We start from the raw sequence: 25,571 nt of genomic DNA on the forward strand, positions 1-25,571 counted from the left end.
GCACACGCACAGGTAGGACTACAGTTCATTAATTTATGAATCGTTACTTATGTAACTGCAACGTAGACTCGAGCGATAAAGCGAGTCTGCCTTCAGAAAGTTCCTCAAATTATTACTGAACATGTCAGCTGCTTGCTGATGACTATGCTTCTGAATGGCAACAGAAAGACTGAAAGTGTCAAATATTCACCTTCAAGGAGCTTTTTGGGACCAGCCAGTCTAAATCCCAGAGCACGGTAACAAAAGAAGACAATACAGGCCCGAGGCTAAGGCAAGATCCAAAGAGCTGAGTTGGCTCTTATTTTTTCAATCGAGTTTATCTTGAGGACAAAGTTGCTGATTAGCAGTTTTTAAAACGGTAATTCTAATTGGCATATGATTCATATGTCTCAACCAGTCCATATCGACTGTATATCTCTTTTTATGTTCATTTATTTGATCCTGATCAAAGCTGGAAGATATCCCATGTTCTCCTGATCTCTGCTGTTAATCCATCTCTTTGCTCTTTATGTACCCCGTTTTGAATAATCTTATTGGTTTTGATTTTTTCATATATATTTATATATTTATATATATATATATATATATATATATATATATATAGCAGAACTCTCGGCCGACACACGGACAATGTACGACGGAACAAAGGAACAAAAGGAGATAAGAAATGAGCACAAAATCCTATCACAGGATTGCCTCAGATAATATATTTTTCTCTTTTATGTTATTTTCAGTTAAAAATGAAAAGGATCTTTTGTCATGCTGATTCAGCTAGTCAGATGGTCATCCTCTCTGCATTAATGTCTCAGAAAAAGCTGGCAGAGGTTTACGAAACATTTCTACTACTTTTAATACCAGGAAAATTCAACAGTCATAAAGAAAAATCTGCTTTGGTGTATGGATTTGTATATTCAACCAGGAAAGGTGCAAAAGATTTGTCCTCAACCTGAGAATGTCAAACTCACAACACAGGATATTGTAACGTAAAGTAATGTGTGGTTATGGGACGCATCAATGCTGGATGGTTTCTATTCTGACATTCACTGTGAGAAAAAAATGTAAACACTTTATATTTTCAAATGATTTAAAGACCACAAACCCAGCATATAAAGGTAATAACCATGAGTCTCTGTGACTAAAGAAGTAGATCATTAAAAGCTGGATATGATTTGGCCAGTTTTCCAGGCATTTTAAAACAATGATGGCCAATGCATATTCACGCAATAATGACCTCGTTTAACATTAAAGAAAAATCAAATACTCAGCAATGAAGTCCCTCCCTACGTCGACTTCATTAACAGCTTTATGATTAGCCGGCCAGCCATATAGAAGTATATTGGAGTAGTCATTCCCTAGTATTGAAAGTGAAAGTCATACTTATAACTCTAAAATCAGCAAAATTTCACACTTCATCTCTCACCAAGTCGCACATTTCAGTTGATGTCAGACAAAGAATTTGTTAAAGATTGTGAAGATGAAAACACATTTTACTGTATCAGCTGAACCCTTCTTTATGTACAGTGTGTGTGTATATATATATATATGAACCTGAAATACTTTTACCTGTTATACTTAAGTTCTGCAGCATAGCTAATTTCTATGCATTTTTTTTCTTTATTACATTTACATTTCATTCAGTTGTGAAAACAAATATGACTTAATGACTTTTAAATACTCGTCTTAAAGATTCCATAAAATAAGCTGAAAAATTAGTTTCTACTAATCGGATGCTACATTGCACAAAATGTTACCATTTATTGACTTTGTTTATTTAAAGAGTAGATTTAATTTGGTGATTTTCCAGGCATCAGTTTCTTGTACAGTGGAGAACACCATAGGAACACCAGCCTTGTTCATTAAAAACTTCCCAACAACATTAAAATAAATTATCACTTCAAAACTGTTTCAATAGAAATATGACAACCTTAATTAAAGTTCTTGTATTTGACAGCACTGATGTTGGGTATTTGTGTCTGAAAAGCTAGTAAAAGAAAATAATACTATCCAAGGGGTGCTTTCTAAGAAATATTTACTATTTTAAAATGACAGTTTCCAGAAGGTTTTGTTTTGGGTTTTTTTTCTGTGTTGTGTCTACTCTTCACACCATGTTTTCTGTACCCTCGTCTGGGGACTTACTGTCCTCCTCCGTCTGAAAGGTGACCTCTCTGCCCTCTTTCTTCCCCTCGGGGTTGGCGAGTGACAGACGGACATGGATGCCATGGTATGGTGGCAGATCACGCAGCATGAAGCGTGAGGCGTTGTGTTCCACTGCCAGGCACTCGCGCACGGTGGTGTTGTGGCCGCCGCCTCCTCCCGCCATGGTGTAGCGGTAGCACAGGGACACTGAGTAGGTGTGGCAGCGTGTCAGGTTGAACGCCAAATTCTCCCACTGCAGGGACAACTGCCTGGACTGGATATCTGTGGCTGTGAGACCTCGCAGTGGACGCATAGGCTCTGGGAGGGACAAAGATTGAAGAAGAAGTGTAATTATTAATACAGAAACTGACAGAAAAATACAAAAGCGTGACTTTTTTTTACATAAAAAAAAAGAATCATCAGATTTTTTAAGGACAAACCCTCCTGCAAAATTTAGCATTACTACTGTCCCAGGATTACCCTGGAAGTTTTTTTTTCCAGCTGTTCCTTTCTTGTGCCGGCATATTGCCCCAGAACAACACAGAGGTCAGCTTGCTGCCAGCGCCACACACCCACATCCCCAATGGCAGAGCGGGAACTCACGCCAATTGCACTAATTAATCGGACAGGCTGTGGGTTGCTATCGCGCCCCCACCAGTCCCCTCCTTTGTGTCACTGTGCAAATTGACTGTCCAGTAGTTGTACTTCATTTCCCTGAGGTCCAAAAATACCAGTGCTATGCAAGGGCGTCCACTTCCACTGGTCACTTTTACTGCCGGGTCATTGCGATGGTCTGTCACGTATTTTTAGAAGGTACTAAGTTAATTCTGGTCATTGCATTAGTTCACCCTGATTTTTTTTTTTTGTGTGTGTGTGTGACTCAGACTAAAAGCACAACAGCTCTGTCTTTGATTTCCTCCTCAAATGTAATGGTTCACTGAAAGATACAGAGAGCCTCTATACGCCGAGGCACAGAGCAGCCAGTGTTCGGGAGGACGTCCGAAACTGAACAGGAGCCAAGTGAAGCCAAGGACATCCTCTGTGTCAATGAAGGCATTTATCAGAGGCCATTATTAACACAATCAATGCCTTTTTGTCAAGCAATATGCTACATAATGTATTGTATGGCTTTATTCTTTTAATAGGGCATATTGAGTAATGGGCTAGGGAGGCAGGGAGTGACAGCAGAGATATGGGATACAGGGAGAGATCAGTGAAGTTTGAGGTTGCTGGCCAAGGTCTTCATTCCTTCACCGACTTGCACACTCAGAGGGATTCTCACTGCAGAACAGATTAGAGCAGGGAACTTAAATAAAGTGGCTAATGCATCACTGAGCAGGGCCTAATGCATTAAAACAAGTATTATCTGAGGAAATGGATATGAAAGGTGATCTGTATTCTTGCAAGGACACAGGAACACACTTCACACACTGACATTTTTTTTTTTTAAACCTTTTCAACTCTATGACCATGTCCATATAGATTTTTATATTTACATCATCCCAACAGTACTTATTAGTGTCTGTGATGGAGCGCTTCACATTTTATGACACTTTCAATCTATAATAAAAGCCTTTGCAGTCATTAGCTTTCTCTTTTAATTTGCTGTCTAGTATCTCACGCGAGATGGAAATATGACCAGAACATCGATCTGGACCTCATCCACATTAATGTGACAGCAGATAAATGGGTGGGCTCGGTAATCACAAAGTAGTGGACTGCACCCTGTAAGAAATGTTAATGTTACATTGTTCAGTGTGACTGAGGATTGTCTTAATGGCACAGTGGATAGTCTGCACCGTCTGAGAGCTAAATAAAGAGAGGCATTTAACTGCAGAGTTGATGAAAGAGCCACCAAAGAGGCCACAGTGCGCTCATTATGGGTTTTCTCAAAGTGGACATTTGTGCCAGTCTCTTCCCCTTGCCTCGTCTTATTTGTCGGCATGCCACGGGCACCCGTTCTCTGGCACCCTGTGGCTCTGCACACCCCAGCCGTCCCGGCCAGAAGCCCAAGTGCACCATGTTGATCCCTGGAGATGGGAAATTAAAGTTGATGTGACAGATTCTACTTTATTATCTTTCCTGAAATTGTGACAGGGGGACAGCAACAGAGTGGAACAAACCTGATTTTGATGCACAGAGGGCATCTTGACTGACTGTTATCTGGGAAGACCAAATTTATTCAGACATGCCAGCCGATGTCCAAGTTCACATCCAAAAACCCCAAATGTGCACATATTGGGAATTCTGGCTCCGAATGGAAAACATGATGGACGACATGCCAGGAAAGGCAAAGTACTTGTGTTCCTTCTGTATCTAATTTTAGTTTGGCTCCCTTAAACAGACCGTGAGCATTGTGGGCAGGGGCTTTCCAGAAGGTTCAGTGACCCAACAGCAGGTGGAAGCCCATTAACATAGTGTGGGGACCACCTGCAGTACAAATGTTCGCCTCTCCTCTGCGATTTACTTGAGAGGCTTCAAGCTGTGCTAATGCACCGTGCTGATAATCACAGCAATGGCTCATCAAGCACACCTGGATGGCCATCAGAGCCAGGCGGAGACCATGTTCACATTCACGGCCATTAGTTTTACCGTGCCCGCACCAGACCTATGCTGGTTATGTATGTCACTGTGAAGCCAAAATGTTCTTGAAGGGGGGAATTGTACAGCATGACCATAGATGTATGGGATTAGGAACAATGGAGAGACACGGCTCGTGGAGAGGAAATTGACTTTCCTCCTAAACACAAACAGGGTCCAAGTATCCCTTCTGTTCATCAGATAATTACCACTTCTCCAAAATTACCACCACAACCCCATCATCTACTTCCTCATGCTTGGACCTAACCGAGCCAACAGCAAGGAGGACGATCAGGATTCAGCAGGCGAGTGTGAGGTCGGTAGGGGTCGTGTAGGCCAGATGGTTGGGAGGTTGGATCAGCAGAGGTCTGGGAACCAGGTGGTGATCAGAGTCAAGGAGGTGAGATACACCAGGTGGAGGAGGCTTACAGTGCAGGAGTGACTCCAATATAAGAACTGTGAACACAGATCAAGCCACGCAGGAGGCAATAGGATCCAGATGCCACAAAAAAAAAATTTCATTGTGTATTTGTATATGGCACATTGAATTTATTTATCTTATACTTCCTCCATACTGAACTTTTGCTGCATATATAAATGTCCTTCTGTTTAACAGCTCAGCAAACACACTGGTATTACTTATCCCACACATGGTTGAACAAGCTAATGTCACAGTGGTTGAAATGTACATACATCATTAAAGGCTAAGTTTAGTGACTTTCACAAACACCGATACCAGAGCCTGTGAAAGCAATTTCCATTTACTGTGAATCCTCTCTTGCTTCACCTGCAGACACTCACTCTTATTTTACTGTTTTACTCTCTCGCTTGAAAAACTGAAAATCTACTGTCTATTATACACACCCACCCTTCTACCTACTCCTCTTTTATTTGCTATCCATTCTTTTTTTTCCTTTTGTGAATTTCCTGTGTCTCCTGTATTAGGGGGGGGTGTGCGGGGAATGGTGGCGAAGGACTGTGTGCTCACTCATGGCGGCTGATGAATGAGGGGTGTCTTCGGCTGTTGGGAGAGGAGAGTAGCTTTAATATGTCACTGGAGAGGAGACCAGGGAGGCTGCAGCGAAGCAGGGTAGGAAGATATGTGAGGGATGGTGTGTGGCAGGGAGAGACCGTTGGGCATAGAGAAGAATGATGACCCTGGAAGACTTGAATCCAAAGACTGCCTTTAGGTAACACAAAGCTCTCCATTTTGTGCGCCTGTGACTCTGATGCACACATAGCAGATGCAGGCAGTCATTTATGTGTGTAGATCTGCATCAACACAGTGCTCTTGCTCTCTATATGTTCAAATATAAGCATTGGTGCAGCTTTCTGGTATGCTGCTCTTCTCCCTGGGTGTTCGGTGTCGACTCTGTGACAAATGACAGACCAAAACGCCCAATGAAATCATAAAACCCACTGATGATTGAAAAAATGTAACCCATATAACAGTGGGGAATGAAAATAATTTGTATTTCAAATTATATTTTTCTAAAATAAAATGTCTGCAAGGTCACTATTGTTCATATAATAACATATTATGAGCATTCTAAATCCTCTGTATTACAACAGTAGAAACTGTAACTTACTGACAAAAGCACAGCTGCTAGTTCTGTTGTCTGCCATAGGAACCACTAAAGACTACAAAAAAGACATTTCCTCACTGTTTTTGAATCTGAAGATTTTTTTAAGGGCTGCACAGTGATGAGCAACCTTACCATACTTGGGCTTGGGGCCTGTTTCATGTGGAGTTTGCACGTTCGCCCTGTGTAGCACTGTGCATGCATGGTTTGTTTTCTAGGTATTCCTATTTACAGTGCGGAGACATGCATTAGAGACTCATCGGTGATTGCCTGTAGGTTTAAATGTGAGTGTGTGTGATTATGTGTCTGTTTTTGTTTTTCCTGTGATGGGCTGGCAACCTGCCAAGTGTGTAACCTGCCTCTGGCCTCTGCATCAATAAATGTGATGACGTGATGTATGTTTATTGGAACTTCAAATACAAGAAATCACTTCAGAGTTAAAGAAAATAATTTAGAACAAAGTAATTTGACCATTTGTTGATAGGAAATAGGTTATCTTTGTTACAAGGCAAGCTACGCAGTGAGCTCTTTAAATTTTTTAATTTCATTATTTTATTATCATTTTATAGACCAATCAAGAAAAGCTTTCATCTACAAATTCTTGTCTTTCCTTTATACTTGCCAAATAACATTTCTGTCTTCCTCACTAAGATACCAAAGACACCCGCTTCAGGCTAGTCACTACAGTCAGCCAGTTGTTATCTTTTAAATAACCGTCACGCTAATATTGTCGTGCTGGCAGCATATAAAGTCTCCCTCTCAGCGCCAGAGTTCAGAGAACACAAGTGATAACAAGTGTGCATTTTCTTGTGAGATAAGTATATGCGGGGACTGAGGCAAAACTTGTCTGTGACCTCCTGTCTGATTGAATTTTTGCTGATTATTGTGGCTGATGAAGCTCGGGTCTCTTAAGTTGAAATATATGGCTAATGGGTATTGACACAATGAATCCAATTTATGAAAGAAGGGGGGGGCTTATACTTATAGATATGATCATCACCTCAATCAAATGTATCACCTGAAATGACACAGACGTTTTCTGTGAATCAGAACAGTTTGTCATAAAGATCTGTACAGCAACATGTCATGCTTCTGTTCGCTATTCAATACACTGGATTCCCTTTTGTATCACTCAGAGAGCACTGTGGAACCCAGAAACACTGCTGGCTATGATTCCCCTGAGTACTAAATGTTGAATGATGGGTACTTTCAAGCGAGCGTTGATGCTGAATTGGGAAAAGGAAAAATTAAATCAAAATTTTAGTGACGCCAATATAAAAAAAAAACCAAAAAATAATTGACGGCAGTTATCTGTCTGAACATGATGGCGTACTACAAGATTTGGAGCAACAAATTGGCATTGAAAAGATGTACCGATGTGATAAGGAGGATAGCAATCTGTTATTCAGATTAAAGGGTTCCTGTGAAGTTTTAGAATGAGATCTTTTGTCTTGTGAACAGGCACAAGGATGTGTTAAGATATGCACACCCATGTGCACTTACAAGTGAGCGAAGAGACATACAATTATGTTGACTGTGTCCCGCAATTTGACTAAAGGGAGATTGTGAGAGAATTGGCCCCCGGGCACGGCCAGGAAAGCAGACAAGGAGATTCAACATGTTTGTAAAGCTGAAGGTTACACAAAATTCATACTGGAAATAAACATCAAATATAAACAGAACTTGTATGTGTTTACAAGGAAAACTCCAGAGGGTACCTTTAAAACAAAAAGCATGCAATATGAATGTAAGGTGGATGGTGGGTGGTGTGTTTTCAGCAGTCACTGCCCAAAGCAAAACAGTTTGCTTTCAAACATGTGTGTTTATTATTTTGTGGAGGGTTTTTTTTTCTCTATTTCTTTTCTGAGTGAAGCGTGATGAATAAACCTTATCAGCTCAGTAAAAAGGTTTCAAAATTGGACATCAAAACTCACATTTGCACAAAAGCAGTAATGTGTCACAAGGGACCTCAAATTCACAATGGTGTAGTTGAAGAATAAAGTCATAAATCCAAGAGGAACCACTACATTAGCTGACTTCTGGTGTAGCTGTTGAGTGTTTTTTCAGTCTGGAAGCTCACCTGCGCACTTGGTTCTGCTCACAAGAGGCGGTCCGGGAGGGCCAGTGCCTCCTTCTCCAGGCCGAGTCAGCAGCACACTGATGTGGTACTCCGTGTCTGGGTCCAGGTGCCACAGCTTATACGTGACCATGTTGACTCCATGCACCTCCGACCATGGAGACTGGCTGGCGCGGTACTCAATCTCCTTCCTGGTAATAGGACCGTCTCCCAGGATAGAGTTGGTGTTGAGCTGGATGATCAGGTAAGTGGAGCCAGCGCGCAGCAGCTGGGGAGGCGCAATGGGGGATGGAGGTACTGAAAGAGGAAATGAAAATCAGTGATTTTTGTTTTTTGTTTTCCAGTTCAAATAAGTGGCCGTAATGGTGAGTGCATTTGCTGGTTGACCCGCAGCAAAATGAGGGAATCAAGTTGTGGTATTCATTCTACTAATCAGTTGTATGTAAGTATATTTTTCACAATGTTAAAGCCCACTGAGTCTTAAATGAGTCTCCAGAGACTGCATGATGTGAGGAGGTCAAACTGTGTTCAAATAGCAGATTAGTCATACCTAATAACAAGGCATCCAGAGCTGCGCATACATTTTAGCAAAGTGGTGAGAGGAGACCAAATGGACCATATGTTTTGTTAAATGTCTTCACAGCAGGTCATAAAAGACTGCGTCACTGTCAGTAAAGACTCCTCCCAGAGTCCACCGGTCAAATGTCACTTACTGACTGATCCAAGCCACTGAACAATTACAAGGACGACGGTGTGAGTGAGGAGTGGGAATGCAGAGGAAAGCAGGACAAAGCATGAGAAAAGATCAGAGTTAGATCAGTGGCTGTGACTAATCCTTCATTTCTGTAGAGGCGTCTGTGTCTTTTATGGCAATCCTCTCTGTGGGCTTTCAACATCACCAGAACCTCACCTCTCGTCCGTGCTGCTTCTTGTAGCCTGCGGCGGCTCATCTTTGGGTTATCAGTAACTGCATCCATAACAAAAGGCCAAATTAAGGCCACTGACAATGAGAATAAATTCAAAACAACGGACTCCTTTTTTCTTTCACAGTTCACCTGTGCAGCACAGGAACTTTTTTTTTTAATCCCATATTTCATCCTGTATATTTTACAAACCATTTCTCTCAGCATATGAATAGTCTTTCCCTTTGTTTCTTCAAGGATTCAAAGTCATTTTGAAGCTAAATCCCGCACTATGTGTTTAATTAAGGACTTTACTGCACACATATTTAGACTGAAAACACAACTTCAAGTGTATTCATGATCAAATGTAGAACACAACACAGCGACATATGGAAAAATATAAAGATGTTTTATTCATTTTGTGGAAAGGTTATTGTGCTCCAAGGGGTAAAAAGAAAAAAAAAAAGAGAACTTCATCTGGATCCCTGCATGCTATCGACTGTATTCAAATGGATTCATTCAACTCATTAATAGGATGAGTAATCTCTTCTGTAACAGCGTGATCTTATTAGGCCATTTCAGATCACAAACTTAAACTGAGTTGATGAGAGCATAACCTACACCTGGCCATCACATCTATTTGTGGTGCAGCTCTACCAAAAATAACATTGTCCTGATTATAAAAGGGAGTATGGAAGCCAGCAGTCATGCAGACACAATGATGTTTAGTTACTAAGAGTTTGAGCACATGAAATGGGATTTCATGACTTTCTATCAGCACATTCACAGACTTGTAGTTTTGCAGCCTGTTCCTAGTGACACACTTTTGTAACAGTTTGGTTAAAAGGCTTCAATTTGTACAGTAGCAATGAGTTTATCAAAAACTATTAAGAATGCATGCTTTGACAGCAATAAATTGGGTGCCACAACACGGTGACATGAAAAATACTCATATTGCCTGGAAACAGATAAAACTCAATTTTCTGTTAAATGCAACCATCTGCTAACTGACACTAATTAGATATAGTTTAGCAGTTAGCATGGTACAAAACAAGCACTGTCTATTTTACTTGAGTATTTATTTATGGGTTTCAAACCAATGTACAGGCCAAAATTATAGTTCAACTGAATACTGGAGGAAACATAGTCGGCCAACGCCTGACCTATAAATCCTGATAACATTGTGAACGTCTGTGTCAAAGTGAACATATCAAAAGGAAGATGGAAAAGTCAGAGGTTTAACAAAATTCCCAGGCTTCTTTTCAGGCTAGTCAGAGTGTCTGCACAAAATTTCAAGGTAATCCAGCCACCAGTTGCTAAGATATTTCAGCCTGCTCCAGTGTGGCAGGCTAAATAGACCAGCCGACATCCACAGAGTCATAACACTGGTATGGATAACGTTTCTTCTGACCTCGCTCAAACTTGCTTGCTGCCCAGACACCAGGCTTTTAAAACAGCTACTGTATAGTGGCTTCATACAGTAAGGTACAAGGGGTGGGTGTGGAGGGGTGAGAGTCTTTCACATCATTATTTCCCTTTTCTCATCTTCACTTTGCTGAGGACTGGAGTTTGTTATGCTATCAAACCCACAGCCATGTCATTACTATGCTGTCAAAGTGGTGTCAGGCTGTGGGGTTGAAGTGAGTAATGGGAGGGAGGTCACCATCTGTGGTACATGATATGACAGGGGCTGTAGGAGTCTAAGTCAAGTGAGCATCTTTTTGACAGAGAGCTGAAGAGCTCAGTACTGAAGTCTGTTTGACAACTCCAGCGCCAGAAACAATGTCAGGGATACTGTCAGTCAGACACGGTCAACCTGCACATCCATGCTCATATAATATACCACCCGCAAGCCACTTTACAAAAATTAAAGTGAAAGTGATTTTTGACCACATCTGGACCAAATAGTGATTGTAATTTCTCTGAATATACTTTATTATTATGTGTATCTTAAGTAAGAGATAGCAGGCGTATATCATAGTCTTAATTTAAGGAGATGTAGTTAATGCTACACAATATTAGTTATTTCTTGTGACAAATACAATGATCAACGTTGCACACCCCTGATCTAAAAAACCTCATGAAGAGGTAATTTAGCAGAAATAAGATAAATATGATGAGAAAGAGTATTACATTTATGTAAAAATAGTGTTTAATCAGGGTTAAAGTTTCTTTTTTAATTCTCTTCCGACGAGAAGCTCACTGTGATCATAATAATTGGAAAATCAGACTATTATGAAAGCAGCAGGAAAACTGATAGTTTGTATGACAGAGACAGGAGAGGAGTGATGAGACTAAAAGAAAAAAAATGGGAGATGGAGAAAAAGAAGAGTGTTTACCTTTGACAACGAGTTCAGCAAAATTTGAGACCCCAGAGCCCCGGGGGGACTGAGTGACACAACGGTAAAGGTCTTGATCAGATCGCTGGACGCTGTCTAGCTGGAAAGACACTACAAAGCGCCGGTGGCCCAGGTGCTTGACCGAAGCCATTGTTAAAATGTCTCCGTTGTGTCTCTGAAAAGTAGAAAAGGACAGGGTCAGAGAAACCCGGGAGGGTCACGGTGTGTTCACACACACACACACACACACACACACACACACACGCACACGCACACGCACACGCACGCACACGCACACGCACACGCACACGCACACGCACACACACTAGAGCCGAACATGTTCACATACACTTAAAGGCTCACATACCCACATGTATGTAGAATACATCAAATGTATACACATGACAGATATTACAGGGATTCTTCATTCCAAACGTATCAGATTTCCCTGAAGTTGTGAGATCTAAAGCAAAAAGACAGACTGAGCTATCTTGTCTTTTACTTGTCAGTGTGAAACCGTACACTTCTTAAACATTCCCCAGTCCAATTTGATAAAAGTCTCTTCATTATATCCTTCCTGTCTGCACGGTAAATGGCCACATCCTTCAAACTCACCATTCCCAGTTCGTAATTCTGGCCAGAAGGACGGCAAGAGACAGCTGTGCACACATGCTGAGCAGCACCGACTATGACTGCAAACTGACCTTCACTTGTTAAAAAAAAAAAGTGAAGTGGCCCTTTAATTTACACAGCTTTAATGTTCTTATAGACTCACTAACAAAATCGGCTGGTTGTCAAGTTAGATAGAGAAGCTCCACAAATTAAAGTAAGACTGTCAAAGTGTAACACACATCTGTACCATGTAGAAAGTGCATTGTATGTTAAAATGAATATATGACGAGGAGGTCTTTTATTCTTTACCCTTCAACTCGTCTCCCTTTTCACAATGTGTTCTTTCTTGTATTTCATGCTGTCTACCTTATTTATAGTTTTGCCTCATTAAGTTTGATGTACTGTTGTATTTGTTATTCATTAAAAGTCTCCAACCTCCGCATTAGGCACAGTCACACACACACACACACATATATGACCTTTACTGTAGCAAGCCCTTGTACACAGTTACTTGCGAGTTAACTCCTGGGACTGTAAGCTAATAATACAACAAAATGCGCTGAAATTATTGCTATCTGGGTCACTTCCTCTCAGAGCCATGTGATAAAAAAAGGACTGTCCAATTGTGTATAATTTAATTGGAATGACCGAATCATCCGACTGATTTAATAATGCAATATGACAATAAGATATGCTTCAACATAAACAAATGAAATCCTGTTAAAATAATTGGGATTACAGGGGTGATAGAGGCTATGAGCATCCTCCCTTAATGGATGCATATGCGGGGTTGGCAGTGTGCAGTGTTATTGAACTAAAAGATTTAACTGCTCAGTGGTTGCAACTGAAAGACAGCTGTCCTTTAATGCATTAAGGTTTAATCAGATTCGATAAATGAATAGCCATGGAAAAGGTTTATGCTTTGGATCAAACTTAAAAGTGACAAATGAAGAATAGTAGAAAATGAACATAAACAACTGTGAGTTGGAGCAAGAAATGAAAAACCAATGAAAAAATTATAATAAAAAAAATTAATGATGATTGATTGTTGCATGATGCACTTTGCTGTTGTACTACGGCAGACATTTCTCACATTCTTCCACACCATTAGAAAGGAACACGCATCTGTCAAAACCACATTGTTTTCAGCAAAGCACATTAGATCTGACATTTTTTTTTTCTCATGTTCTCGGGCCATTTTCGTTGTGTGAAATGGTGGACACAACTTGTGAAACTCATACTTCTGATCTGTCACTTTTCAGAGGATTCACAGCACGCTGGGATTAAATAGGAGACCTTCAGGTCATGCCTGGCCATCTGGGGTTCTGTTGTACCTCTGATCCGGGCCTTTCACCAACCCACACACCACACCACCCTCTGACTGACCCTTTACAAACAAACACATAAACACCCGCAGTTAAGCAGTCAATAAATCCTGTGATTGCTGGGGGGAAAAAAAACATGGGTTCATCAAAAAAAAAAAAATTCCTACATTTCTCCACACTAACTTCTTTTTGATACCTTGTCTCTGAATTATAGAAAACAGGCAGAAGGGAAAAAAAGATGAATCAAATAAGCACAAGATTGTTTCATGTTATATAAACAATCTGGCTTTGGCTAATTGGAGAGGAAACGCCAAAACGATCTGTTAATCTGGCAGACGTGTGCAGCCAAGGCTGCTGCAGCTCGTGCGGCGATGCCATCAACACAAAAGGGCAAAGCAACAGAAAACAACTGCGATTTGCCTTCATGTAACAAACAAAAAAAATGCACTGAAAGGTGTGAGCAAAGGGAGAAAAAAAACCTATCTGAGAAGATTGTGAAGGAGACAGCTGAAAGCAAAGGAGACCTTGGAGATCTTGTTATAACCTGCATCTGTGTGGTTATGCCAGGTAATTACCCAAAGCATTTGTCTTCATTCTTGGGTTGGGATCAAATGAACAATTTGATAATGCGAGCAGAAAGGTGAGTACGAGGACGCCTCAATTACCTAAAGTCACACGTCTCCCAGCTCCAAACAATGCAGCTGGTTCAGCTGACTCAACCGTGATTAACACTGGCTGTAGTGGGCGGTACGATGTCGGCAAAAGCATAACATGTGCGGCTGCACAGTAATTGCAGCACGAGATGAAAAAGAATAAAGTCCTACAGGACAAAAACGTGTGGTTCTTTAATTGGGCCCACATGAAGAGAGGGATTTTAAGACCACAGTTATTCCCAACAGAAGTAAATACTGTCTGGACCCGGGTGACCTTCACCGAGCGAGCCATTCGAGATGAAAAGACGGATATCTGAAATGCGACACATGATTTGAAGCAAGTAAAGAACGATATGATCCTGTAAACAGTGCAACTTTTCAAAAGTGCCGTATTGAAGAAGCTTCAAGGCCTCCACGGCCTTCACAACATTCAGCCTGTGTGAGTTGTCTTTCCTTAAGCACAAACACATCTGGGACACATAATTCCCCGAGACAACCTTGTTGCACTGGTTGTTTAGAGTAAAACACTCCACTTAAAATGCTGCTGCAAATTATGTCAACTCCCGCACAGCATACTGTTATTTGTATTTACATTGTCAGCTTACCTTATTCATTTTAAATGGTGCAGATTAGAAACAATGTTCAGATCTGTCAGATGTTCCTTAAGCAGGACTGAGACACTCAAGTGCCTCTTTATGCCATACCTGCTGAAGTTTAGCCTCTGTTTAGAAATGGCTTTGAAAACTTGCTATGAGAAAATCAACCAAATGAATACAAACGCATCAAATCTGCAATGGAATGCAAATAAAGGACAAAGAAAGAAAACACAAAGAGAAACTTAATAAGCATACGCTCAAAATAAAACAGAAAGAACCACAATGACTCAGATGTTTGCACTGAGGAATTAAACATATCTATTTCTCCTACCGTTCACGTCGGATACTCATTTGTGTGTCGGTTTGACTAAAACCAGTGTTCACTTTAGAGACTTGCGCAAGTCAGACACACAGATTACTTCAGCTGTAATCTCCACCATTAAACCACTGACCTCCAACAAGAACGTCTCAGCCTCCGATGCCCTTCCTGCCGCAACACACTGGAAAGTGGCATTTTGCCCAGCGTTGACCTCCTCATCTCCCAGCCTGGAGAAGTGTGGTGCCTTATCTGAGGAGACAGACGGGGAGAAATATTGGGAGGTGAACACACAGCATTAGCTTTCAGCAAGAAAGAAGAGGTGGATACAGATAAAGTCATATTTTGTCAAGTTTTTCTTTTGGATTTCACTCGTAAGTGAAGCAAAACTTTCAAGCACTGATCTTTGTGGAGCCAGACTTTGGTATGCAACTATGTGAATCTTTCACCAAACTTATAAATCATTGGAAGAGCTTTAAGAAATGAAACATTTGAGATTGAGCTTGAGCTTTATTCAAGTGTGGTATGAGCTGATTTTTTTCACAACATGATAAGTAAAGCATGAATGTTAAGTTCTACTTGGGGCATATTGATGCATCCAGTTTAATTTCATAACTACCTATGTCTACTAAACGCACGCACGCACGCACGCACGCACGCACGCACGCACGCACGCACGCACGCACGCACGCACGCACGCACGCACGCACGCACGCACGCACACACGCACACACACACACACACACACACACACACACACACACACACACACACACACACACACACAACTGTTTGCAGCAGTTTACAAAAGCTGATGTAGTCGTCAAAATTAATACATACAAATGTATCAAGCAGAGTATTTCGAGCATACCATTTACATATAAAATGCAATGTTGAACTATACATATATTAAAATAGGAATGTTCATTATGGAGGAAATTGGATAAATAGAAACGTGCTGATGGGACCACTCGATGTCCTTTACTAAAATAACTTGTGAATGAAGAAAATCAGATTATAGGCCATCTATAGATGAACAGAATGTGGGAGTGGATCTGCAGAAGAGAAGCCATGGAGTAAGCTCTCCACATTTTGACTAATAATGTCCCAGCATGCTGTGCAGATCTGCCAATGAGTCAGTGTGTGGGAGTAGCCCTCTCACCCAACTTCATGATTAACAATAGAGCAGTGAGAACGAAACCCCTGCTGAGCCAAATCACTAGGTAAATGCCAACAGCGCTGCCTGCCATCTCTGAGAAATGGGGTAGGACATGACAACATGTCACTCTGGGTGATTGACATAAGGAGATGGCACAGAAACTGTGAAAGTGAAGCATCACAGGGAGATGTAAATGTTTGGGTCCCTGAAATCTACTGCATATATTTTTTATTTTGTTTTGGCCCAATGTGACAAGGAGCCGATGATTACTCGATCTTGTTCCTGTAGAGTAAGTAACTACGCTAGAGTACTTACGCCTGCGCCCTACATGTGTCCATGTTTCCTTTGAGTGACTTTCCCTCCGAAGGTTAATTCATAATTCATGACTGCAAGGCAAATATACAGTAAACAAACACCGGAACGAGCAAGAATGAGAATGAAGGGATTCTACAGTTGGCAAGAGGCTCAGTGTTATACAGCTAAATGTGTCAGATCTTATCCTCAGGACTCTTTAGCGTGATAAATATTTTATTGGACTGCAACACGAGTTTCACAGTCAAAGTCTGGGACCCAGGAGAATGAGACACAAATGTCAACCATGTTTTTAACCAGATTTATACAAAAATGATCGAGCGAGGAGTATATTTTATTTTATTTTCTCACTATGCAACACTTCCTTTTTGGCTTTTCACTCCCTCTCCGCCCCCCCCCACAGATTCTTTGCTGCCAAGTAACGTGGGCTGGCCATGTGCCACATCATAAGGGACGCTCAGGTCTTGATGAGAGTCTTAATTATTTAATGGCCACAGTGGGAGCATTCAGAAGATGCCATCTGCCTTGTCTGGGAGTAACAGGGCGGCTGACTAGGTGGCTTGCATACAGCAGGGGTACGAACCAATCTCACAGCCAGTGTTTGTTTAACAAAATTACCAGCGCTATACTCTTCTTTAATGTGGCATCTTTGAAAAGTGGATCTCAGCTTGAATCAAAACACTCCTGTTAAACAACGGGAGATGTATAAATATTAACAGAGACATAAGATAGATACACCTGAGATTAAAATATCCGACAAGCTCTATAACAATCACAATAGTTATACAAGTCACTTGAAAGTAGTGTGGACCATGGGTGTTAAATGTACTGTGAGCGGACAAGAGCCCTTGTGCTCAGCAGTGGGCTGCACAGGGAACATGTAAGTGACAGTCAGAGACTTTGTCCAGGCATTAGGCTCAGGGGTCTTAGTGAATATGTTTTACACCTGGTCCTCAGGGGCTGACAACCCACTGAACTACTGCACTTTCCCTGCAATGACACAAAAAGCCCTCTCCTGTAGGGAACCATTCATTATGGAAAAACCCAGACTGCAGTGAAGGCTTTTCATAAAGCTCCAAAATCTGGTACTGGATGGGGGGAAAAAAAAACATTTGTGCAAAGTGACTTATGGCCAAAAGCTTCTCTGTGCAACTAGCAACATAACAGTATAAAAGCCATCAAAGGGAGAAATCAAGATTCTAATGATTAACAGATACATGGAGCTGTCAAATTGTGCTATGGGCAAAAAGACAGGTGAGTTTTCAAGTGGACGGGAGTGTTGGCATTTTGGTTGTTACAGTGTTTTAATGGCACTACTTTTGTGACTAGATGCCTCAGGTCCAGCTGCAGTTGGAACATCAGGTCAATCAGCCATGACTCTTGTCTTCATCTTATTTATGTCTGATGCACTTTGAAATCTCTTTTTTCAACTATCTATAAATGCTTCTTTCCCGCAGCACCTTCTGCAATTGATATCTATTGTCAGAAGTGGTACTTACAGCAGGGATAGTTGAGCACCATGATGTCATCTAAAGCAATGTAGCCCCGTCGTTCTCTGGAAACGGTTGCCTCAATCAGTACCTGCAAAAGAGAGCATGGAAATACAAAGAACAGGTTCAATTCATTACCAGACAGGCATATACTTGTGATGAACACTCTTCAAAGCTCCATCGTAAGAGCAATTTTCTAAGGAACACTCCAGGCTGTGTGATTTCTATAGCTGGAATTCCCATTGGTGACAGAAACATTAATTACAAACAAGCCCATGGCCACATCATTGAGCATCTGCTGACCCAAAACAAAAAGCAAGACAATGAGAGGAACAGGAGAAAGACAGAAGCATGAGAACAGAAAGATGGATATGTTTCGCTTCTGTCTGCAGGGGCAAAAGAAATAATTGCTTTATCAGGAAGCATACATTGTAGTTCCTGATTCATAAGCCCTGCTGTACATTCAGGACACAGGCTGTTGTGAAGCCATAGCAGCAAATAATAATACAGCTTGCACAGGGCCAACAGACTCAAGGGAGGACAAGCCTCCACATTGTCCAGAGGAACAATAAGCCAGGGGAGCGCTGAGCTCTCATGAAACCTGATCAATATCAAATCACCATCCTCAGTAATAGTGAAAGAGTTATGAGACAGCGGGGTGATGCTTATTTTCACAGCACCAAGGAGAGTCCTCAATCCACATGTTTGATCAAAGGCCAGCTTTGAGTTATCGCTTCTCATAATCCTCTGACCAAATGATTACGACCGAGCTCCTTTCACAGGGTCTTGATTTTCACACAGCCAACCTGTCTACACACACATAGACACTCCAGTACTTCCAGTGTTGTGTCTGCATACAGAGCTGAAATGCACCACAAAGTATTATTTTCAAAGTCAGACAGATGACATAGTTCAGGATCTCAAAAAAACACAAATGCAACCAATCGTTTTATCACTATAGTTAATAATATCTATATTTATATTCATCCTCTGAAGTTACTTGGAGACCACACCGTGGTGTAGTGGTTAGCACAATCAGCTCACAGTCAGAATGTCACAGGTTCTATCCTCGGCCAGAGTTTGCATGTTGTTGCGATTGAACTGTCGTAGTGCAGACGTGCTCGGGGCCAATGAATGGCATATGAGCACAAACTGTTTGGGAATTCTTTCACATTAATCATCATTGTGAGGACACAGACTGAATCATGTAACAGTATAATCTTTCAGGGTTAACAAAGTTGACATCAAAATTAAAATCAGGAGCAAGACAAGCTGGCTTTGCTTCACTGAAAATTAATGTTGGGGTTTTTCGTGCCATGATGAGCCTGAGTTTGTATCATGTATTGGTGGCATTTCAAGCAGCAAGAGAAACATCAGCAGCAGCCATATGAACAACAAAAGAAGCATTTATGAACATAGTCAGGGGTTCATCACTTGTGGTTCGAAACTGACTATTATACCCATCATGTAGGTGTTAGGCACATCCAGTGGGTGGAAGCAGGTGGGACAGAGAATCAGCTACATTTATTAAAATGGGTTTCATGGAGCTCTATCATTACGATAAGGTCGAGACAGGTTTCCCTTTTAGCAAATCAAGGCCATTGTGTGGCATGATTTGGTTAATTTTACAAAATGAACCACCACTTCTGACATCAGATGTGGCTAAACATTCTAGGAAAAAGACAATTGGATGAAGATACTTTTTAAAAGACTTGAATCATGTCACAGTGTTCACAAGTGAATCATCTCATATTCTGTATGAACCTTGAACTTTGGTCAGATAAGAGCTTTTTGACTATCTCTTTTGTTGATTGGGGGAATTATAACACGTGTGCCAACCTGACATTCATTCTTCATAACGGAGATTTATGTTTTTAGTAGAAATCCGTCTTTAGAGCATTGTCATGCACAAAGGAAGATCCATGACAATCAGATTAACTTCGTCACCACAATCCTGTTGTGTGTTACCATCTAATTTAAGAGTCTCAACAACCTCTGGCCGGTAAATCCAGCCTTCCACAGTCAGCAGGATGGAGATGTTCCACCTCTCTGGACTCGGAAAGGGAGACGCCAACTGGTGTGACAACAAAGCCAGCCATGCATGACCCCTGAAGGCACCTTCACAAACAGATTGTGATGGGATGCGAGGAGATTGGGGTCAGCTGAAAAACTCCAGACAGAATGACACACAGAAAAACGTGCTGAGAGGGGCAGCTCGGAGCGGACAGAAGGAGAGGTGTGTGTGTGGGGGGGGGGGGGGGGAGGTGAAAAGAAAAGCAGTAGGAAAGGTGCTGGCTGCAGGGTCTCCCTGACTGGACATTAACGCTGCCCTGTCTATAACGGGCTTCTCTACTGGGAGGGAGGAACTCGGAGGCTTGTCTCCTTCTGCCAGAGTCAATTTTCCTGTTGTTTCCGGACTCTACTGGAACCCGAGCAGGAAGATGGCAATACATTCAAAGACTGATATTTTTCATCATTTCCACTTGTCTCTAGAATCTCTCGTTTCTTAAAATCCTCAGCGATATTCAGTTCTCCACCTTTGTTATTTCTACATTTCTATTAATCGTGGTCTCACTTTTATTTGTTTCTGTTTGCTTCTTTTCTTGTAACCTCCCTTCTTTCACCACTTAGGAACCTTTGCTTAACTAAACAAAATTAACAGCCATGATTAAAGCAAAATATCTCTGGGTGCATTGACCTGAATTAGCTGTGTAAGCACACACATGGCAATGCCATTAGACCACCATCAGATCCAGCCACAAACACTGATTAGACTTAATGGTATACAAGAAAAAGAGGGGAAGAAATGTCTTGAAAGTCTAATTGAAGGTGGTATTACTCTTAGCTGAGCTAAAGCACTGAGGAGATTGATTGCTGGGTAATCCTCAGTCGTCTTGCTCATTAGAAAGGGAAGGTTATTAGGAGGGAGGCAGTAAGAGCATTTGTTTTGATAAATAACCTTCTTGGATCTTTATTGAAAGCCACATCCACGGTGAAATTTTCCATATGCCGGTGTTTTACTCTAATGCACTCTTCACTTTACTTTTTACAAGATAAAAATGCCAGAATCATCTTCTGGAAAAATAAAACTGTAAACTGTCATAGAGTGATTTACGGCAGGTATAAAAAGCACATTATGAGGCACATAACATTACTCTGTAACATTGGCTTTTAAAAGGAGTTGTATCATACACAAATCAAAACACATTGTATTTGTTCCCGTGAACCAGCTTCTACCTTTGGTTTGGAGTCGGGCGCCGTCTTTAGACACGGGGGGGGGTGGGGTTCACTCACAATGAGATGTAGCCATAGCTTAGATAAGCCCTTAAAGATTCACAGTTCAAAAGGTGACATGCTGGTGTAAATCTGTTCAGGTGAAAAAATGCCAAAGGATAACAGGAAGAGAATGACAGAGTATATTGAATCTGTCTCATCAATGGCAATTTGCGCTCAATAGTATATCACAAAAGCCCTTTTCCATCATTGCGGGCTCAGCTTGGAGGACTGTCAAGACGCAGGCAAAAAAAGCAGGAGGCACACCACTTCTCATTTACAAAGTTTGATGTGTCTCCAGGGTGCCAACGTCTTGCCATTTTTAAAAGAATTGGTCTAACAATCACACATGATGACGCCATGATAAAGTTACATAGTGGGTCAGTTTGATTTCAGATGTCATGCTCCTGCAGCTTGTACATAGGAAATACGTCTGAAACTTTGTCAAAAAAGATTGTTTTCAATATTTTGGTAATGGAAATGTAACATTCTTTTTAATCATTGGTTTCTTATTTACAAACGTCTGTGTTTTTGTCTTGGCCAAAGCAATCTTCATTGTACAGTTTATTTTTGATTTTCTTTTTCTTTCTTGATACTCATTTTTGGTTTCTCAAAAGTCTTCTAAGTCTCCTGATTAAAAGTTATGGCACTGGTCACTTTATCCACCACATCATTTGTTGCCTCTTTTTACTACTGGTCAACTTTACTACTACTAGGTCTGAATGAATCTTAATATCCTGCCCCAGCTGTTGCAGTTGGGCCCCACAGTCTCGTAGCTTTAGATCAGATACAAACAGTTCAAACCAGCAGGTTTCTTCAGGTAGAAAGCATAAAACAATAAAGCAATTCATTCAAAGTCAAGTTTTTTGCTTTCACTCATGCTCTGCTATTGGGTCCACTGAAATCTTAATGAGACTGAAGAGCCATTTAATGAGCAGCTTGACAGAAGCAAACAGAAGACTTGACATAACATATGACTGATTCCCAATATCCTTAAATCAGCAACTCCTGTAACAGGCAGTGAAGGCAGGAAAAAACGTCATGTGAAATAAAGAATAAAAAGCTCAGATAAAGAAGACTGACATTTTGAAAAAGGAGAGGTGAAACTGTGAAGAAGTGAGGGTGTCTCTGGCGGTCATTGGCAGTCCTGAAGGGCTGATAACATCTTTAATATTTGATACCAAGGTTCTCCAGGTAATGCAAACACACCAATACCAGGCACATCGAAATATGGCAATGTACAGCAAACACACACACACACACGCGCACACACACACACACACACACACACACACACACACACACACACACACACACACACACACACACACACACACACACACACACACACACACACACACACACACACACACACACACACACACACACACACACACACACACACACACACACACACACACACACACACACCTTCAATCAAGACATCTCAAGGTGATCCTTCTCCGCTACATTTTCAGTCCCAAAATCCATTGAACTCTGAGTCCCAATTTCCCAACTGTGATATGAGGAGGTGATGCACATGTAATCCATGTCACCGCTGACATTAATATAAAGGTCAACCTGATCAGACACTGAGCTTATAATTTACACCAAAATAACTGAGAACATGAACATGTTGTGGGGAAGGGGGGAAAAATTATCTAAGCCCTGAATTACTGATAAAATCATTGAGCATTAGAAGTATGATTAATGAAAAAAAATACTTTTCAAATCACCAGGCGGGTGAATTAATGAGCCAAGGCTGATTTGGGCTTTCAGCATACTAATCCCCTTTGTTTTGGTGATTATCAGAATATTTCTCCGACTGGATTTTTAATGGCATTCGACAATGACATTTTCAAGACAGAAGCAGCCATTGTGTGTGTCGTAAACACGGTATTTCATTACACCCAATATTGTGAAACGAGCGACCTTGACTGTAATCTCACATCTGTATCTGTGCAGTGCAAAAGGCTACGCTGACATTTTGTATCCCTGCGCTGTCGGCGAGGAGCGGGGTTCTCCAATATGTCCTAAAATCTAATAAAGCAGAAACCCCTGCGGATTTGAAAACTGTCTTTAAAACAATGTGCATTCTCCTGGGATTTATTTTACTTAGAGACAAATATTAAAAAAGTGTTATTCTCCTTCTGCCTCAATAGAGTGCTTTGCTAGTTTAATGACAGGCTGTTGATCACCTGAAATCCAAAGGGACTGCGTCACACCTTTTCAGAAGCTGACATAATGGAAACATTCTTGTACTTAAAGTCACACAGGTTGCATCTAATGTGGTACTAAAAATACTCAGCAGGAGAAAATCAAAATGCCACAGACGTCCTCACTGTATTCTTACTGGATAACAACCAGTGTTGGTAATAACGCAGTAATAATGCAATGCAAATGCCACTACTTTGGGTAGTAACACACTATTAACCAATAACTAGAAAATTTATAACAAAATTAGTACGTTTTGCTGATGGCAATAGTCTTTGTATGTCATCTTGGCTGAACGGGTGTTGTGTTGAGTTCTGCATGATGTTTTAAATTGATAATACTGGTTTTTAATAATGTCTGATTAACACAGAACAAAATAGCGCGTGTGCCCCCCACCGTTTGACTTCCAACAAATTGCTGTAACATTATCTGAACCTAATGAGTGGATCATTCATTAGACTGACCCAGACAGTGCGTACAGCTCAGCTAATGTATCACGGCAACACTACAACAATATAACTATGAACACATCATTGAAACTTCTTCATTAAGAGAGAAACACCAGTTTGCAGTCACTTTTCTCTATTAGCGACTACTTATCAAGTCTAGAGGAAACTAGTACCTGCAATGACGTTTACATTTTCAGGTAGAAACGGATGCCTGAGATGCTACTCGAAAGAAACCCGGCTCAGGCTTCCTTTCTTTTGTCTAACAAAGCACTGCCACATGTTGCAAGTGGAGGCCCACTGTCATTCCACAGTGATGAGGGTTTTTGACTGCTGAGGGATTAGTGATGTAAGCTGTGGTATATGTGACTTTGTGCAGGCAGCTTGTTTTGCTTCCTTTGTGCCAGACAGCAGCGTGGGGTCAGCTGAGTAAAAGTGAAATTGAAGGCGCAAATAGAAAGTGAATCGCTTCAATTTCTCCTTCTTTAAAACGGGATGCATTTTCTCTGAAGCTACCAATACCTGGTGACCAAATCTCCAATATTAGTAAATTTAATCCAATCAATTGTAGAGGTTTTTTTTCCTCTAAAATCAGATAAAAGCCAAGCCATTAGTAGTGTAAGCTGTTCTATTAAAAGGCTGTACTGTCAATACTAATTAAAGTGTTTGGCCCATCTTCTTCTCTGGTACAGTTTGTCCTGTCTTCTCTGCCATCTACTCCTCCTCCTCATAAGCCCATTACCAAACCTCCTTCTAACAGGAGCTTCTCATTGGCAGCCACAGCAAGATTGTGACTCACCTATTCTGAGCGTCCGCTGTTTACTGGGATGCTCACCGGACTGTGAGACAAGGAAGTAAAGGAGGAAAGCAGGACACAGAGAATAATCCCCCTATGTACACAGGGCAAATGTAACAGCACTCAACAAAATAACAAAAAAAAAAAAAAAAAATAGAAAAAGAATATAAGAAGGCTGGATAAAATGTGCTGTTCCTGTATTTATGACTTATCTGTGGTGATGTTGTGAAAGGGTGAGACAGTGGTTACTGAGCCTGTTTTATAACAGAGGGATTACAGCTCAGCACTCGCTGCTTTCAGCAGAGAAGCTCTCGTTAGACACCCAGCCACTTTCAGCTCTCTCCCTGTAAAACATTTACCATAAATAGCAATTGATATTTAATACATTTAACAGGGGCATTGTTAAAGTAATGAGTCACACTGAAATACCCTCAAAAGGAAAGAATTTGACAGTGAGGACCTCGTTGTTTGTTGTAAAGCTGAGCTGATGTGCGGCTTCACCGGTGGAACGTCCTCGCTACTCTGTTTATGAGGGACAAAGCTCAGGAGAAGATGTGACTGGCATTGGCACTGATGTCACTGTCCTCTTGTATACTGATTTGTAGCAAGTAAGAGGACATCAACAATACTGTTATCTCTGCTAGTGTCGGACCTAATGGGTTTGCCAAACAGTGGTTTCTTTTCAAGGCATCTCTACAGCATGCCACATACGCCTGGCTTCTTGTCTGTGCTCACATCTTCAATATAGACAGATCAAGCCTG

The 25,571-nt window shown here is 41.2% G+C and overlaps 1 protein-coding gene across 2 annotated transcripts in view; it reads right to left on the reverse strand.

Annotated features, from left to right (window-relative positions):
* The window catches only part of ptprub (protein tyrosine phosphatase receptor type Ub), a 177,188-nt gene that overhangs the window by 56,744 nt on the left and 94,873 nt on the right, over positions 1-25,571 (reverse strand). For both annotated transcript variants that reach the window (XM_080501174.1, XM_080501173.1), the window contains exons 4-8: positions 18,090-18,171; positions 15,256-15,371; positions 11,618-11,792; positions 8,380-8,673; positions 2,137-2,454 (exon numbers count right to left, since the gene is read on the reverse strand). In XM_080501174.1, coding sequence (XP_080357300.1) covers positions 2,137-2,454; positions 8,380-8,673; positions 11,618-11,792; positions 15,256-15,371; positions 18,090-18,171 — 985 coding nt within the window. The remainder of the gene's footprint in view (positions 1-2,136; positions 2,455-8,379; positions 8,674-11,617; positions 11,793-15,255; positions 15,372-18,089; positions 18,172-25,571) is intronic.

This window comes from Blennius ocellaris, assembly GCF_963422515.1.
Source record: "Blennius ocellaris genome assembly, chromosome: 8".
NCBI lineage: Eukaryota > Metazoa > Chordata > Actinopteri > Blenniiformes > Blenniidae > Blennius > Blennius ocellaris.